The sequence below is a fragment of the Cinclus cinclus genome, chromosome 2, assembly GCF_963662255.1.
Source record: "Cinclus cinclus chromosome 2, bCinCin1.1, whole genome shotgun sequence".
Lineage (NCBI taxonomy): Eukaryota > Metazoa > Chordata > Aves > Passeriformes > Cinclidae > Cinclus > Cinclus cinclus.
In genome coordinates, this window is record NC_085047.1 from 102283395 (window position 1) to 102302028 (window position 18634).

At 42.3% G+C, this 18634-nt stretch overlaps 2 protein-coding genes across 5 annotated transcripts in view; one reads left to right on the forward strand and one right to left on the reverse strand.

Moving 5' to 3' along the window:
* The window catches only part of PPEF1 (protein phosphatase with EF-hand domain 1), a 28154-nt gene extending 25533 nt beyond the window's left edge, over positions 1-2621 (forward strand). Inside the window, exons 14-16 of the mRNA XM_062515139.1 lie at positions 881-1044; positions 1880-1964; positions 2428-2621. Coding sequence (XP_062371123.1) covers positions 881-1044; positions 1880-1964; positions 2428-2621 — 443 coding nt within the window. The remainder of the gene's footprint in view (positions 1-880; positions 1045-1879; positions 1965-2427) is intronic.
* Positions 2622-4445: 1824 nt separating this feature from the next.
* The window catches only part of PHKA2 (phosphorylase kinase regulatory subunit alpha 2), a 44331-nt gene continuing 30142 nt past the window's right edge, over positions 4446-18634 (reverse strand). For 2 of the 4 annotated variants that reach the window (XM_062488055.1, XM_062488056.1), the window contains 9 exons: positions 17808-17887; positions 17500-17578; positions 17247-17376; positions 16592-16693; positions 15868-15986; positions 11654-11821; positions 10116-10169; positions 8538-8738; positions 4446-8005 (listed from right to left, as the gene is read on the reverse strand). In XM_062488055.1, the coding sequence (XP_062344039.1) occupies positions 7832-8005; positions 8538-8738; positions 10116-10169; positions 11654-11821; positions 15868-15986; positions 16592-16693; positions 17247-17376; positions 17500-17578; positions 17808-17887 (1107 nt within the window). In that variant the 3' untranslated portion in view covers positions 4446-7831. Of the gene's footprint in view, positions 8006-8537; positions 8739-10115; positions 10170-11653; positions 11839-13538; positions 13587-15831; positions 15987-16591; positions 16694-17246; positions 17377-17499; positions 17579-17807; positions 17888-18634 lie in introns of all 4 variants that reach the window. The other 2 variants (XM_062488054.1, XM_062488053.1) reach the window with 2 other exon arrangements.

Sequence of the window (18634 nt, forward strand, 5' to 3'; positions counted from 1 at the left end):
AGGAGTCTTGCCTGCCTGCCAGTGGCAGGATGAGGGCAAAAGAGCTGGTTGACCTTGTTCTTCATGACCACAGAGGAGGATGGGCATTGGGAAGGGCTTAGCCCCAAACAACTTGAGGGGATGAAGCTTGAAGAAGGAAAAAGGAAACTGAAAGACATGGCCAAATAAAGAAATTACGTTTGATGTTGGGTAGAGAGTTTGGGCAGGCAAATCCAGTTCCAGGAGCTCAAAGGTCACCACCACTTTCATGTAGGAGTGTCTTCAGAATGTGTCAGACAGGGAACTGGGGTCTCAAGTAGGGGAGAGGAACGGGTCTCCTGAGTCTGGGAAGTATCTGAGGAAAGTTGCCTGCTTATACCTCCAGCAGACACAGACTCACCCCTCAGCTGAAGAAAAGTCAATGTTAAGTTAGTAGATTAACATTTTATGTAAAAACAAGTTAATTTTTGCCACAAATACAACTTTTCCCTGTGATGGCTTCTCACTTGACTGTGTCCTTACAATGGCACTCAATAACATGATGTTGTTGTTTCTCTGGCCACTGAACAGCTGTTTCACATATTTCTGTCTGGTTGAGTTCTCAGCCACATATCACTTAATTGCATCTCAGCTGAAACCTAAAGTACTCTTCATGGCATAATCTGCCTTTCTCAAAAAATAAAAAAAATGTGTTAAAACATGCTGAACATCATAACAGCGTAACAACTTTGTGGCTGAAAGGTACCTGTGGAAATGCCTTGTCCAACCCCACTGCTTCTTTGTTATGAGGACTTTTATCCCAGGGTTCAGAGAAAATCCTTGTGTTTTGCAACCGTTTGTGCTGGTGACTGATGTGTGCTGTGTCCTGTACTTTTAACCATGACCTGACCCCTTCTGGCAGGCAGGATTTCTGTCAATGACTGGGCTGCAGCGATGGAGTCTGTCCTACAGCTGGAACTGCCCTGGAGGATGCTGCGGTCTCAGTTAGCACAAATGAACCCAGATGGAGAAGTTGACTTCATGTCATGTTTTTATGACTTGAAAATGGGTCAACCTATAAAAGAGGTAAAGAGGAAAACACCTCCTTGCAATTCTTGGAGGAACAACTTTTGGTGCAAATTGAAGCACAAGACAGTGGTTTGGCCCAAGTAGACATCTACATCTGAACTAGTTGCTGAGCTTCCTTTTATAGTCACAGGAGGAAAATGAGCACTGCTAGGGTACGAATCATCATTCCCTGCTAAGGTAGAAGCTTAAAATAGGTTGGATGAATCACATGCTAGAACTGCTTCTTACTTTCTGTTGGCTCTCGAGGGCGTTTAGATAACGGATCTGAGGAGATGTGACAAATCCTGCCCAGAGCATTCAACCCTTACTCTTTGAAATGAGCTTTTCAAACAAACTCCAGAGGCAGTTCAAGCCCCTGTGGGAAGAAGTCACATTTGTACATGGACTTTTAGATGTTTATAATGGTATCTGAGGTCACTTCTACAGAATCCAGTTGTTACCAAATGGCTGCACAGTGCATTGATACAGAGGTATCACCATAATTTTCCTAAACAGCAGGATCCATTCACATCTGTAGAGTGAGTGCTTTGTGTGGGTGCATGGTTTGCGCCATCTTCTCTACATTATCCAAGATTATTTCCATAAATAATTACTGAAGATAGGAGGTGTGAAGGGCTCCCCCTTGCCGTGCCATTTAAAAGTGACAGGTTTTATCTGATTATTCCTCAGGGCAAGACACAGAAGTGTCATTCCAGAGAACTCAAGCATATTTTTTTTTTTAACATCTGACAAGTTAAACTGGGGAAATGGAAATTGGATAGTTGATACTCTGTTGGTTAAATTAACTCAAACCAAAGTCTGAACAGCTTCTTGTATGTGATTTCAAAACCAGGCTCAGCCTGCTTTGGCGGAAACACTGTGCCGATACAGAAAGGATCTGGAGATCATCTTTAACATCATTGACAAAGATCACTCAGGTAAGTCCAGGTAGCTTCACTGTGTCAGCTCTTGGGAGCCTATACCAGTTATCTTTTCCCCACTGTGTTTCCCCCTTAAGGCTTCTAAATATAGAGGAACCAGAGGTGATGTCATTTCTCCAGTTTAGTGGAAACTATTTTAAGCAGTCAGTCTGCAACCATATAAGGGACAGTGCACAGAGCCTAACAAGAAAAGATTCTCAAATAACCCAGCTCCACTGTTGGCTTCACTCTTTGGGGGCCTTTTTCTCCCTTCCATTCTGTCTTACTCTTTACTTTATCAATTCCATTGTCAAAAGCATTCAATCATTACCTAAAGTAATAATTTACTTCAATCATGAAAGCACTAACCCCACCATGGTAGGGAGGTGACTTTCTTGCAGTGAAGGAGTGTGCACACGTGTATTTATGCAGGAAGGGGAAACAACACTTCCACAAGCAACCTATCTTCTGTTTCCTTTAGGTTTAATTTCTCTGGAGGAATTCAGCCAGACATGGAGACTCTTCACTTCTCACCTGGGCATTGATGTACAGGATGGTTCCATTGACAAGTTAGTCCTCAGCATTGACTACAACAAAGATGGCTACATTGACTTCAATGAATTTTTAGAGGCCTTTCACGTTGTTCACAGACTCGAGAAAAAGACAACCTCCTGAAAAGGCAGAATTTCTTGTGGGTTGTCTTGGAAGCTCAGCTTGCTGTCATTAGTCATAAAAGGACTGCTTGATAAGGTCACTGTGCAAGGCTTTATTTATCCCTTCCTGCTAATAATGGACAGAGGAGATGAAAACCCACACTTACAGTATTACTATATCACTGCCACACACTGCCAGGACTTTTCAATTCACCCCTCCTCTTGGTGGCATCTCCCCCAATCAATTTTATCCCTGAAGATTGCCAAGGTCATGCCTACAGCTGTGTAAGAAGAGACTTTGGTATGTGTCTGTCAGCAGTCCTCAGTGACAGCAGAGAACATTGATCACCACAAGGAACATATCAGACCCACCCTGGTGATGGAGCAGGCACAAGAGAGGCTGGCTGTGGGGTGTCGATTGCAGGAGAGGAAAACAAGGAAGAAGCATCTGGTTAAAATGGGTAGTGCTGTGTTTAATCTTGCTCTTTGCATGATACAGAGGAATTAAATCATTCCAGGTCAATCTCTTATCCTTCCAAAAGTTTACACAACTTAGGCACAACATAGAGGATTGTGGTTGAAAGGTGTTTACACTTGCCCTAAATTTCCTCTCACCTCTGATTACTTTTCCCCACATTTGTTGGGATTTGGAGCTATGAAACAATCATAACTGTTTCTGAGAAGGAGCCAGGCTCTCCACAATGGTGCCGAGTAATTGGACAAGAGGCAATGGGCAGAAACTGATGCACAGGGAGTTCCACAGGGAAGAACTTCTTCCCTGTGCAATGACCAAGCACTGGAACAGAATGCCCAGAGAGGGTGTGGAGTCTCCCTCACTGGAGACATTCAGGAACCATCTGGATGTAGTCCTGTGCTATGTGTTATGGGATGACCCTGTCTGAGCAGGGAGGTTGGACCAGATGATTCATTATGGTCTATTCCAGAATGACCCATTCTGGGATTCGGTGATTCAGTGGTAACTCGTCACGTTAGTGAAGGCTAAATCCACAGCATGTTAATGCAACACATGATAGATCACAGAATAAAGCTTCAGCTTTCTGAGCAATGCCTGAGTGGGGTGTCTCTATGCATGCATTTTGGTACCCTGCCCTGACCACCATAGAACACTGTTCCTGAAGATGAACTGGGGTTCTTAAGAACAGAGATAAGTAAGAACACAAGAGTAAACATAATACTAAATCTAAATATTCTTGCACATAGTTAAATTATTTACCAAGAAAAGGAAACCGAGAAATTCTGAAATTCAGTTTTTGGAAGACAACAAGATGGAAGACTCTTACACTCACATTCCTGTCTTCTTTCCCTGGCTGCAAGTCAATATTCCCATTCCAGCCAGTGCCATCCTGTCAAGTCCCAAAGGGGAGAAGTCAGGAGATCTGGACCCAATTCTCTTGCATCTTACACTCTGAAAGCAACAGCAGGTCAGGAGCTTTTTGGTAACTATTACCTCATTCAGCCTCAGTAAATCCAATGCACATAAAGTGCTTTTTGGGTAGCAAAAAGTCACAACCTAGTCCCTCTTTAAATTTTAATAGCTAAAGATGAGCAGAAAGCAGCACAGTTTTATTTAAGAGAAGTGTTAAAAGTACAAAAAAAGCATTCTTCCAAGTTTATCATCCCAGAATGCAACAGCAGCCTAAGCTTAAGGCACTGCTGTCTGTCTTAAATCTTATTTTCTATTATTAAATACAGAACACTTTTCTTGAAGTATTTTGTAACTTGACAGATGAATGAACAAACATGCACACACTTCTACTGACTTAGGGGAGGAGAAAAAAATCTTTAATAGGACAAACAAAATTTACAATAAAACTTTAATGGCATTGGTAATACATAATGTGTATTTTTAGCATGCAGTTATTCTCATCTATGCACTGTGATGATCAGTCCCACCTTATTCCAGTGGAGTGGCAAAAAAGGCTCCACTTACAATGGCCAACCACTACTGTGTGGTGGGATCTTGCTTCCCCCGTTGGCTTCCTTGTGGTGGGTGTGAAGTGACAAGGTGGAACTGGACACTGAAGCACTAGAGTCCCCCTTTGCCACCTGCCCTATTAAAGAGGACAAAGCTAGGCTGTACAATGAGACACAGGAGCTCTGAAGGATGGCTGGCAGCCTCCAGTGTGGATGTCCCCCACAAAGGACACATTCCTGAACCTGGCACGAAGGGGACTGGCCTCAGGGGATCACTTCCTGAGAGGGGATGCCAAGGTATGGTGGTAGCACAGCTTCACTCGGCAGGCAGTGAGAGCCTTTTGGGAATGCAGGACTGAGGTGTGAGAGGAACTGAATCACTGAGCCAAAACAGACAGCACTGTCCTGTCAGCTGCTGGTGGCACAAAAAGCCCCCTGATCCCTGACAGAAGGGGGGTGACAGGGGCACTTACTGTGAAACAGGTAATGCTGGGAATAAATGCCACTTGGGACTGAAACTTGCAGTGGGAAAAAGCCCTGCTGCTTGTACTTAAATCCAAACTGCTTGAGCTGAAGCTCTTCTTCTATAACCCCCATCCTCAACCCCTTTTGCTCAGTCATGACTCTATGCAGCAGCTATTTGATATTCTAGATGTGAGTAGTCCTTTAAGCAGCCTGCAGATGAGTGCCAAGCTCTCACCCTACAGCTACAGATGCCACCACTGGTAGCATCTGTCTCCTGCTTTCTGGGCAACTCTGTTCCTACCTCCTGACCATTTCAAAAAGTGCCCAAGATCGGACTTGGACTGACTCAAGCTCTCGCTTCACTCCAGGCCCTGGCTACTGCCAGAGGGGTGACACATTCCTGCAGTGTCCCATGCTGACAAGGGGCAGGCCAGGTGTTCCATTACTCCACAGAAAGTGGCTGCTCCTTTTCAGGGCAACTAAAGACTCTGTGGCTCACCTGCACCTTCCAGGAACAAGCAGGACTCTCTCCCTTAGAAAGGAGACTACAGTTAGCAGGAGAGAAGCCAGACAAACTTTGTACTCAACCCATTCAGTTTTCACAGTTACCTGTGGGACCAGCAGCTGAGGGAGATCAATGATGCTGTTGATGTGTCTGCAAATAATATAAGTTTACCTTCCACTGACCTTGTGTTTGAGTACCACCTGTACCACCAGATACCTAAACTCTACAAATTACCACATAAATACTTTCTAATTGCTTGCATTCCACGTGGTAATTCATTGTGATCATCATTAATATACTATAACCTAGGTGATACTGTGAATTTGGTATTAAAGACACCAATGACACTCCCATTTAAAAACAAAGAAGTGCTAAGAGGTGCCCAGGTATGTTAGGCCATACATTTAATTTCTTTAGACTTCAATGCAGCTTCATGGAAAACCAACATCAGCCTTCTTGTTTCTGAAAACAAATTCACACAGTAGGTAAAAAAAAAAATACAAGCCTGAGACAAAAGTCATATTGCATCTCTCTCAATCTAGGATTCAAGAAGAAAAGCAAAAATAACTGCTACTACTTTTGTATGATACTACGTAGAATAAAAAATCATCACCTTGCGCTTTTTGTGCTTATGCTCTGCACTGTCACACCTGCTTAAGCTAGAAAAAAAGATTTCACTTCCTTTTACCGGGAAGTAACCCAAGTGAGCTCTCACAACACATATGAAAAGTAAAACAACCCAAACCAAACAGTAACAAAGGCAAACCCTTACAAAACAGGCACCGTGGCAATAAAATAACTTCAACACTTAAGTGCTAATTGTACCTGAATTGTCACTTTATACTGGCCCCTGTACAGCCCACAGTTCCCATGGTGGTTAACAAAGGGTTCTGGACTACTAAACTCCTCTGGTCTCTGAAAAAAACATTAAATCACCTCACAATAAGGCCTCCTATATCTACACTCTCTTGAGCCAGTTCCCAGATACTGCTACAGTAGCAGTTACTGTGTAGAGGGACAGCAGGCAGGGAGTCGTGGCCTTTGGAGCTCAGATCTCCTGGGACCATGAGGGCTGGCAAGTGAGACATGACATTATTTCTACTGGAAACACAAACCTCACTCTCAAAAGCACCACACACTATTGTTAAAAAAAATAAAAATAAATCCTATACAAATGGCACAGTTATGTTTTGAAAGAGTGGACGGGAGGCTCACAGAAACAGCTTATCAGGCCTATATAGCTCAGAAAGCACTTATTTTACAGGCCTGTCTGCTCTTTTCCCCTCTATCTGACAGCATTAACCTGGGAACTGTCTGCAGGGAGACTTCCAGGCAGCCCAGCCCCTAATTACGTGAGACCACTGTGACTTCAAACTAGAAAGAAGAAAAAGTAAAAATGGAAAAGGAAAAAAGAAAGAAAAGGAACCAAAACCAAAGAGAAACATCAAAGCCTTCTATAAACTCATGCTACACTGGAAAAGCCACAATTATGCCATTCTTAACTCTGAGACTGTTTGCGAGGGAAACGATCAGGAGACTTGGAAAGGGTGCTCAAGTGGAAGAGGTTTATCTTGCTCCATTCAGAGGAAAGGATTACAGGCATAAAACTGTCTGTCATACTGGAGAAGCTGGAGTCTTGAGATTTTGCCTCCAAAGTCTTGGGGATGCAGGGAAGAAAGCCGTTCAGATTAAAAACAGATGTGGTTTCCTGACAGAGGCTATCCTCTCAAATTAGTGGATATTGTAGGATATTTGTCCCTTCTCGCATTAGCCCAGCACTGACTAGGTGCAAATGAGAAGAGAATCAGGATAAAAGTGTATTAGAAATATCACCATGTTATTTCAAATTATTCTTACTCCTCTAATTTACATTTCCCTGGATGTTTCACACTGTGCATTAGTGATTCACAATGATGTACATTTACACGCAGCAGGAGAAAAATTAATGAATTCCATCACTTCCCTTATTTGTGAGGCTCTATGCCCGTGATGCAGCTCCCTTGTTTTATTATGCCTTTTGATCTCCACAAAGTAATCTGTTTTGCCCTTGGCAGAATGTATAATTCTTGATAATTTAATACAAATTACATTTATGCACTTTGGGCAGAATAAGCCTCATTATTTGTTACTTCTTGCACACTCTCCTAAAACCAGGCCAAGTTCCAGCTCCCTGTCCCCAGCAGTAGGTGTGCACAGAGCATCCCCAGCACTGCCAAATGTTGAGGGAGTGCATGGGCACACACACAGGCATCAGCCAGCCAAGGGGTTTGTGACAGCAAACAGGGGAGGAAGAGACTCTGAGCCTTCCCTCCTGTGTGAGGCATCACTTACTGCATTGCACAGCCTGTGCTGGGCAGGAAATCGTGTAAATAAATAATTATGGCTTTTGTTAGGTAAGTCATGGTGCCATAGGCTCCACTGGGAGCACTGTCATAAAAATAGTGGCAAATTCCTGTGGCTGCATCTTTCTCCAAGATACTACCAGTAGCTCCAAATGATTTCTGTAAAGACACAAGCAAGAAGTAGAGCAATGTTAGGCATGCATGCTTATTTATTGAAAAAAGACTACCACATTATGATTTTTTTATTTGTGCTGAACACTGAAAGCAATTCTCTTTCGCCTCATGAAAACCTTAATCAGGATTACAATAGAGCCCACATGACTTAGTTGGATCAGTGTAAGTAAATGAAGAACATATAACTTCATGGATTTTTGTCCTTTGGGGGGAATGGGTGGGATTACTCAAATATTGGTAATAGTAATGCCTTGATAAAGAAGAACTTCACTTCAATCTACCCTTGTACTTCAGAGCTAGTTAGTTACTACAATTTTATTCCCTTTAAATCTCTCACAATTCTTATATTAGTTTTTCAAAATATATTTCCAGAAGATACTTAAGTAACTTGATTTGTCTTTGTCAGAGACAAAGGAGAAAGAGCCAGGATAAAATCAAGTTCATCACCCACATTAAAAAAAAAGCAGGGGATAATTCTGAAAGGAGGAGGCTTCCCCCCACTGCCCTTTGGGCTCACCAGCTCCTGCAGAAACAGATCATTGGCCACGTGCACGATTCTGTCCACGTGGATGATGCCCCCAATGCTGTTCACCTCGATGTCGGAGAGGAACGTCAGGACGAGAATAGCTTCCACCAGGAGCTGCCTGTACTCGGGCTGGGGGACGTGGTTCAGCACCGACTCCACGTGCACTGCAAACTTGATTTCACACGGGGTCATCTGGCAAGTTTGAGTGGAAATGGAAAGACAAACTGACAAATCCAAAAGACTAGCTCCTCGCATCCTGCAAGCACTGAAACATATGCTCCTCTCCACACATGGGGGCAGACTGACTGAAGTGAACAAAATGTTTGTGCAGCTTTAGCACTTAACAGGAAGTTTTTGTGTTGCTAGACCTGATTCTGAAAACAGTTACACAACGTCCAGAAGCCTGCTCCAGCCCTGCAACCCATCACACACACATCTCACTTCCATACAGTGCTGCTGATGCTTAGCTGGCACATTAACTCTTTGCTCCTCAGGCTGTGGTCTCGCACACTCTGCCTTGTACATACCTTTCTGGCATTGCAGGTGAGTTGCAAAGTCAAACCTACTGCTGAGTTTTAAAATCAACCACCTGCTTAGAGGGGAAATTTTTAAACAATCCCTGAGCTTTGCCATGCAGGAATATCACTATTCTGTTTGCAGAGCAGCTTAATTTGCACTGGCATGGCTCTGTGGATGTTATGCTGCCTTAGAAATTTGTGGTTATTTTATTCAATTGCTTTAAAGAGCAAAATTAGATATTGTCCAGGTCTGACAGGCTAAAAATAGAAGTCTCTTTATCTACACAATAGGGATAAATAAAGCTCTCCTTTCTGAAAAAAAAAAAGCCACAAACCCCAACATTTAAAATTGACAGAAAATTCCAGCTCCTCTCTTCAGTTGTTATTACAGTTCCTCAGAAAATAAGGAAGCCAGAGACAAATCTGAAGGAAACAGTCACGAAAACAGTCTTGGGCACACAAGCAGAACTCTTGCACTGATGGATTACTAGTCACAAGAGTTTGTTTTATAGATGTGAATTCAAAATTTGCCAGAGCACCTAAAGACAGTATCCAGCTAAGAAAAAAAAATGCAAGAAAATATTATGGATTTAAGGAGCCAAAGCATTGGTTAGAAACAATAATCCTTAACTGGTATTTACTTTTGAGACTGTGAAGCCAAAATACACTGCCTGCTGTTGCAGCATGTTAAAAAAATAAGTAGCAAGCAACATGTCTGGTTTATTCCAACAAGTCTGTGCTGCCTCACCTTTCCCCCAAAGGGCTGCTGTCAGCCACCCTCTCCGGAGCCTCCCAGTGGGCACAGGGGGACAGTAAAGGCATGCAGAAGGCAGGCTCAGCAAAGGGAAAACCTGTCACAAGCCTCTTTCCAGGCCTGCCTGGCAAGAATTCACCTGCACAGACCCAGGGAAGCTCATAGAGGTGCTGGGGGGCAGGTCCAGATGTTCTAAAAGTAAAACCAAGGATCTGTAACAGAGGCCCTGCTGTATTTTACACTGTCAAACCAAACATTCAGACATATGGCTAGAAAATCATGGGCATTTTACTGTACCTCTCTGGTGGTTGAAGAAGGAAGGACATATCCATCAATTGACAGACCATGGCACTGAAACAATTCAAGAGTGAAAAAAAATTACAATTCTTGCAAGTTAATCTGAGGGTTCTCTGTTCTAAGCCAATATATAACAGCTTTCAGTTAGGAAAAAAAAAAGCAAAGCAAAAAGCCCCAAATGACACAAAAAGCCCTGTTCAAAAATATTATTTTATCCTTCCTGAAGAAGTTATTATGTAACTGGCAACGATTAGAAATAGTCTGACATGACACAGCAGAGCATGCTGTGCCCCAGCCCAGCTAACGAAGCAAAGCACTTCAGGAGCCACTTCAGCAAAAGCACACAGAGGAGGGAAACAAATCGATGGGAGCATTCTGCTGGAAGGGATTTGGAAATAAAAGATAACACAAAAGCAAGACAACACACCGCAAAAGCAAGAATCTTTTTTTTGTTTTCGCTAGAGCAACATTTAGTTATGTGTTTCAGATCCAGGACACCAAACCTCAGGATGTCAACCACTGGGGAAGAGAAATAACAAGTGGTATAAAGAAAACAGTGACAAAACCTAAATGGTGAAAAGGCAGGTTAAGGATGGACACATCTGGGTATGTGAGGTATAGAAACACAGCAAAAAGAGGAGACAGATTTTATGAATAGTCCAAAGAGATTTTAAGAATGAAATATTAAAGACAAGAATAATTCATTTAAAAGCCAGAAAAAACATTACTCCAAGCTATTACATTAGGTCAGCATTGAGGCTTACTCTAGTGGAAGATCCTGTTAGTAAATAGTCAAGAGGTGACACATGATTTGTCTTGGCTGACATCAACACTTACAAGTTTCAGTGTAAGGGATTTTAGAAGGACAAACCAGCCTAAATTGGTGATGCACTCTTTTCCCAACTAAGCAAGCATGAGTAACTCAGTGCTGCAAGGTGCCAAATTTTGGTCTTTATCCAGCAAAGCAGAAAAACAGGTGCATAATCACTCTGAAGTAAGTTAAAATTTGTAATTCCCCTCTCCTTCTTCCTTCTTGAGCTGTTTTTTCATTTTACATTTCTATACCACTGATATCCAAGGGGCTGGCAATGACTTCCTTAACACTTAAAACCAACCAACCAACCAACCAACCAAAAAAAGGTTAAGAATGCCATACAGCTCAGAAGAGCCAGCAAGAGGTCTCAATACATTCTGGAAGAGTTAGAGCAGTTTCCTACTTCGTTTCTCACAGAACTGCATTGCACTGCAATGCCCTTTATGTGCACTAGACCAGGGGATGCACAACAGGCAGTGGTGGAACAGAATCATTCAGCCAAAATTCAGCACTGCTGGTTTCAGAGAAAAACACACTTTCAAAGAAACACATGAACTTGTGCTAATGGAGCCCTTTTATGTTCAAGAGACATTCTTCTACCAGTGACTCTGGTTTCCACCTGTCAACCAACTTCCAGTCCTGGCAAGATGCCACCCCTGGACCACCACCTCCCTGAGCTACAGCTTACTTGATTCCTCCACAGTAAGGAAAGCAGTCAGCTTACCTTCTGAAGGATTTTCCACACTTTCTCATAAAAGCCAACAGGAACTCTGTTAATAGCACCATCAAGCCTCCTTCTGCGCAGCCACTGCCCTTTTCTGTCTCCCCAGCTCATGTCTCCACTGGAGCCGGTCGGAGAAATACTGGTGGGAGATGATGGAGTACTGCTCCTCTGTAAGGACATCAATGCTTTGGTTAGTTGCTTTTTACCACCCCAAGTGCCACTCCTGGGCAATACATTTGTGTTGCAATGCTACCTCAGAACCAGGGAAAAATATAGGCCTTGGTGTCATACAGGATGATGGGGTGGGATTGATCCTTCATCCCCATCTCTCCCCTTTGTAACAAGCTTAATTTCTCAAGTACTTCCATAATTTCTCAACAGAACAGGCAAGCACTTCAACATGGCATAACCCAGTGAACTTCACTGCTTAGTTTAATGCAACACCTGACTATTTTAACGAGCACAAGCTCTTTCGGTGCAGTGTCACTGGTGTGCAATGTGGGGGGATCTGCAGGTAGGTCTGATTCACTTGGACATGGGGCTCGGTGTTGTAAAGGTATCAAGGGGTTCGTAAGTCCAGCAAGAGAGGCCCTCATGCAAAAGCTCCATTAAAGTAAGCAGATTAAAAATTCACTTAATGAAGCCACAAAATCATCATGCCTGCCTCTCTCTAAGGATTAGTCATGTTTCCTTTATTATTCTTGTTGCTCTATTATTTTAGTCTACCAGGTCTGGACACTAAATTAGGCAGCAAATAATTTTCAAAGCTGAGGCAATACCACCAAATTTATCATGACTGATAAAATTTCATCATCCCATTGTGAGATGCTCCACCTAAGAGGAGGAGCCAAGTATTCCTACCTGGATATAATCTGAGATTTGGAACACCATAGGCTTTTTCCACTGGATTCCCAGAGAAAGACCAGACCCTTCTATATCACCACTGGACCTCAGGTGTCAGGTTATATTCTGACTCTGTCAGTGTTTTTGTATTATTGCATTTTTTTAAATTTTCCTATTAAATTGTAAATCCTATTTCCCTATTAAATTTTACTTGGGATCTCCCACTGGTTTGCTTTCAAACCAGCACAGTTCTTCCTTTTTGATGCCCGTTACTTTCAGCCCAGAAAGGACATCACTGAAAGTGCCATCTTAAATCTCCAAGTAAGAAGCCATCTGTAATGGAGAAGAAGGAAAATGACTGCAGACTACATGTTTGGAAAACACAGGCTCATAGACTCTACATAGCCAAGCTCTGCAAAAAAAAATCTCCAGCAAACAGTCATTTTCCACTGCTACTAGTGTCCATGAGGCACACTTGGTGTTCCTTTGGTGCTCCAACGCTTGCTGTTTCTTTCCACTGCAAACTGACCATGACAGACAGAACTTCCTGCTCTATAGCTGTGTTTTTCGGGCATTTGGGAGGTGTGCCATTGACAGTAAGTCTGAGGATGCAGACAGTGAGAGCTTAAGAATAGCTAGTTCTCTGCTTTGAAAGATGACTACTTGAAGTGATACCCATCTCAGCATCTTGATTCTGGGCTCCTCACTGCCCAGAGGCTGTCAGCATTTATCAACACTACATTACTTTTACATGCTGAAGACACCTGCAACAATCCGTTATCAAGTAGCTAAATCTGCTATAGTACTTTATCTGCTACATCTGCTTAAGCTTCAGAAGAACTAAGTGGATCTAAATGCGAGACAACTTCTATTAGAACATCATTTATGAGAATTGGTTCCCAATGTAGACAAGACAAAGAGGTAGGGTTTGAAAACAAGCTTTAAGGCAGGAGAAGACAGAGAAGGTATCTAGAGCCGAGATCCTTGCGCACAAACACACACAGGGTAAAGAGCAGGTGCAGAGCTACAGATGGTGTTTTACCGTGGAACCAAACATGCTGCTGGACATGGAGTGCCCCTCATGAAAGAACTGCGAAACAAAACCAGACACCAACATCAGACAGCCAGGAGAACAGAACACACACAAGGTTAGGTAGCCCGTAAGTGCAAAGAAAAGAAATACAGAATAACCTCAGGTACTCAGGGAAAAACTGCAGCAATCCCTGTCCTCTTGCAGTGCTGCACTTCAGCTGATACCAGGGCAGCTGCTGCTGATCCTCAGAGTCACCATGAGGCAGAGCTCGCTGTGCCAGGAGCCTGCTCAGCAGCCCATGCCATCCATGGAGCTCCCAGTATGGCCAGCAGAAACCACCAGTTTAAGATGCAAGCAAAAGCTTTCCTGTGATCCAGGGCTAAGGTAAAAAACAAACCCCCTACTTCCATTCCTTGTTTGTTGCAATCCCACCAGCTTCTCTTTGCATGAGAAGGTCATTTTGCTGGAGAGACAGCAGGCTGACAATCGGAGGGGCAGCACTAAACAAAAAGCTGCAAGGCAAATTTTTTGCTGAAACGTGGATGCAGCACCTCAGACTTTAAGCAGTTTTCTCTAACTACCCCAAGCCGTGGCTTTACATTCAGTGCTAATGGTTCTGACTCAAGAATGAACAGCCACAAAATAGGGAGCTGCAGTTGCTCAACATATCCAGAGCTGTTAGCAGAAGTACTTGAAAATTCCTAGTAACAACAAAGTGTATCCTGCAGCACCCTGCCAACCACCTGCCAAAATGATATTACATTAGCTGCTAAGCAATAATTCAGAGAATGCAGTGAGATGTGGCAGGAAGCAGCAGGAAAGGCAAAGTGTGTCTGTTGGGGGGAGGTACAGAAATAAACCCAGCCAACTCCTCCTTTGTGCAAAATAACAAGTTTTTGCTGAATGTGAAAGCAACAAAGGAACTATGTTTCCAAGAGAGGTCCAAGTACTCCAACTCAGGCCTACCTCTGTACTTCAAACAAAATAATGCTGCCATCTAGCGCCTTGTCCCTCCTCCTTCCTGGAAAGGCTCGGAATCCAGGGGCTCCCATTTGATTGAGAGGCCTGCTGAGACTGACCTCCAAGGCCACCTCAGAGCCAGTGCAGCACAGCTGGCAGCACCTCCACACCTCCCCCTCATCCACAAGGATGCTCCAGCAGTGGAAAACTCAAACACAGCAAGCAGGTCTCACAAGAGGCATCATGTGTTCCTCAGGGGTCTCTGCTTCCCTGCCTGACCACGTCCCATGAATAATCATTAACTGATCTTTACTGCCACCACCAAATGCTTCATGTTCAGACCATGTAAAAATGTCCCTCCTTTCTAAAGGCTTATCCAATCTGTTTTGTCAATCAAAGGAAAACGTCAAATATTTCCTTAGATGAGGCTGCTCAAAGCCCCATCCAATTTGACCTTATACATTTCCATGGACAGGACATCCACAACTTCACTGGGCAACCTGTTCCACTGCCTCTCCCTCTTCATTGTAAAAAAGTGTCCTTGTATCTAATCTAAATCTTAAAACTGTTGCTCCTTATCCTGTCACTACCGGCCTTGGCAAAAAAGTGCCTCATCTTTCCTTTAAACCTCCTTTATATATGGCAAGGTTGCAATAAAGTCTCTCGGAGCCTTCTCTCTTTAGTTTGAATAACCCATAAGGAAAAATAGAACCATTCTTACAAATGTATTTTATTTGACTGCTACCTTCCTATTAGTTTAAAGCAAAAGAAAATTACTAATAGAGACACTAAACAGAGAAATCAAACCACTCATAACAAAACCATCAGTCACATTCATTCAGAGTATTTTGGTTGTGTTTTCTGTGATCTCTCCATATACTCAGCTGAAGTATAATTTAAAGTACTGAACTTAAATATATATATATATAAAAATTCTAGCAGTAATTATCCTCCATTCCTGCAGAAACAGAACTGGAAGAAAACATAACAAGATTCCTTTTCCACATGGCATGGAATCTTTTCCAAAAGGCATTTGGTCCAGTTTTGCAACTTGGGCCAAGTATAAGAACAAACACTGCATAAAAGCTTCTTTTAGTACATCTGACTTTTCTTTAGCTAAACATGATAGAAGAGCTTTTTGCAGTGGAAGCCACAAATGAATTACAGTTTGTTCAAGTTCTTCTACATTCAGCATTTGAAACAAGACCAAAAGAGGAAGACCATTTTTGGAGGAAACATCCCTTAACTGCCTTCTGTTTAGTGATCAGTTTTAAAATCAAAGCAACTTTGGAAATTCTATTTAGCAAGAATAAAACCTAACATAACACAGTTCCAGAACAACTGTACTTTCTGATGAGCATTGATAGAAAACCCTCACCTGCTTCATCTCACTCTTCAATTTAGTAATACCACTTCTTTCTGTTTTGGTTGCTCCAGAATGCCCCATCTCATGAATAGAAATTGCAGGGCTGGATGAAGAAGAATCTACAGGTCGCACTAAAGAAGCAAATGGACATTTTTAACATTCTAAGGGTAGAAAAATAGATTAAATTGTATCTAAGAAGTTAAACACAAATCATTTCAGAAAAGCGCAATGCTCTTGGTGACAGCATCCTTTCACAGAATCACATCAAGAGTTCAAACCTGATTGTATCAAGTAAGGGGCCTAAATCCATTCTTGGATATCAGAAACTGATTTTCCAAGACAGTGAGCAATTGTAAATTTAGTCAGAATTGCAACAGGTCTCTGAGGGTCTACAGAGAGCCCAGGAGACAGCTGAAGTGCCAGTCAGGAATATGTGGGCATCAAAGACATGCTTTTTGAAGGCAGGTTAGATATGACCTTTTAATGGCTTTTGTTCTGGTTCCATAAAATTGCTTCATTTTAAAAGTTTGCCTTCATATTACTGAAAACTTGATACAATCTTATTTCAGTGCAGAATAGCTTCCATTGTATGTGTTTTGTTTATTTCACAGTAGACATATACAGGTACTGGTCACTCATGACTCATACATTACCTATACCTTTATTTTACATGCAGAAAGAATAGATCCCCACTTATAAGACAACCTAACTTAAAATATAAAAGTGAACAACTTACAGCTTCTTTCCACTCCAAACTCTTTCCCACTGAGAATATGATGTAGGAGACTTTTCATATCAAAGGGGCTTAGATTCATCAAGCTCTCTGAAGCTTCTTCACCTAGTTAAACAAAAGAAAACACAACAAAATGACAAATGTCACTTGGAAGACAACAAGCTATAAAGCCAGCTAAGGAAAAGGAATGAAGTCCAATCACATTTAACTCTTTGGCCAGCCCTTCCTTGAAAAAAATTAATATGTAGCCACATTTCAAAGAAAATACATTTCAGGTCGAAACAAAAACACTCCATGGAAACAACACTATTTGCATTAATCTTTATTATGTCTTATCTTTATTATTTGCAAATAGCTTGTGCAAAACCTCAGTGAAGCTCATGATGAGAAAGCAGTTGCTCCCTTATAGAACAAGATCACTTGGAAAGGTATCATGGCTGGCTCCCAGTAGCAGATGACATGTGGATCTAAATTCCAGAGACAGTGTTATTCCATAAATAATATCCTCTGATATTTTTTGAATAACTGGGTGCTGGGGGGAGAGAAATCTTTCATTAAGTCAAAAAAAGGATATAACACACATAAATTAAAAGATCAATCACAAAGGGTGAAGCAAAAATGATACCATTAGTACCCTTACAATAAAACTGCTTCCTACCTGAGCACTTCAGACTTCGTGCCAGCTCAGTGGCCATCACCTGGATTATCAGACCAATGCGGAGCCTGAGCATCTCCACAAAAAGACTGGGCTGTGACCGGACGTACATCGCCAAGTACATAATTATCTCCTGTAAGGACAAATCCATAAAGGCACCCATCAGAGTGGGTCTTCAAGGCTTTCCCAGTCTCAGAGCAAACACTGGCAGAGCACTGGGCACAGTCCAAGAAGCCTTTTTGCACAGGCTGCGTACCTGTGTCAGGACTGCAATACTGATGTCTTGGCCACTGGCTTCATAAATGAGATCGGTGAGCTCCTCAGGTGGCAGTGGGCTGCAAGAAGACAAACCACAGGTAGCAGTTACTCAGCACAACCAGCTATTAAATTCTTGAACAAGCACTGGGATCAAATCACCCAGAGCAAAGGTGCCTACAATTCTACCTGGGTGACTGCAAATCCTTTTAGGGCAAGGAGTAAGGTTTAAAAGAAGGTAATAGTAAAAGAATGGTACCAGCAGGAAGATGAAGGGCAGCCTGTGCCTGAGGCAGAGCTCCAACTTACGTGGTAATGATTTTCTCACGGGGTTCTGGTGGCAGGCCCACTGTAAGTTGCTTGTGGTGTGACAGAAGGTCTGTGCATGCCTATCATAAGGGGACAAAAAGCAAGAGATCTTTCTCTGAGTCATGTGGAAGTGATATGGCTTTTAATTCACCAAATCAAATAAATTCAATTTCTTCAGAAATTTTTAAATGCATTTCTATTAATTACTAGACATGCAAATCCTGCAGAATGCTGTTAAATACTTTCCAAAGATCTCCTGAGGTCAACAGGGCTAAGAGAGTTTGCCCAGGCTGAATATGACCTGTTTCCCTGCTCAGTGAAACCAGCAGCATAATGATTAGATTAGGAACTCTAGTGGGGCTGGCAGACCAATAAAGGCTTTCATCCTTTATCATATGATAAACTTCTGATCTTTATTTAAGACAACCATATTTTTAATCAATTAAAATTTAGTTAAAAAAATCCCCTGGGTACCAATGTATCTCCAAAAACAAACACCCAGCATACTGCATGACATTCCTGATTGCTTCTGAAATAGGTACTTTACCCAGACCTCAGTGTTTACTCTTTTATATTGACCTCCTTTCAAAGTGGGTGTTCAGTTTACCTGTTTTGCTATCCTGAATCAAAAACATCACAGAGCAGTGTTCCTCTGATTTTGAAGAGTCTATTTTTACTCCCTTAACATGGAAGAAAACAAATCATCTATATTCTCCTCAATTCTTTGTCAACACCTTCTCAAGTTAACATAAATGGCTTTTTGTGAGCACGGCTGTACTGCTTGTCCATTGTGTCTTGAGAAGGGAAAAAGTTCTGCGCTTAATGAA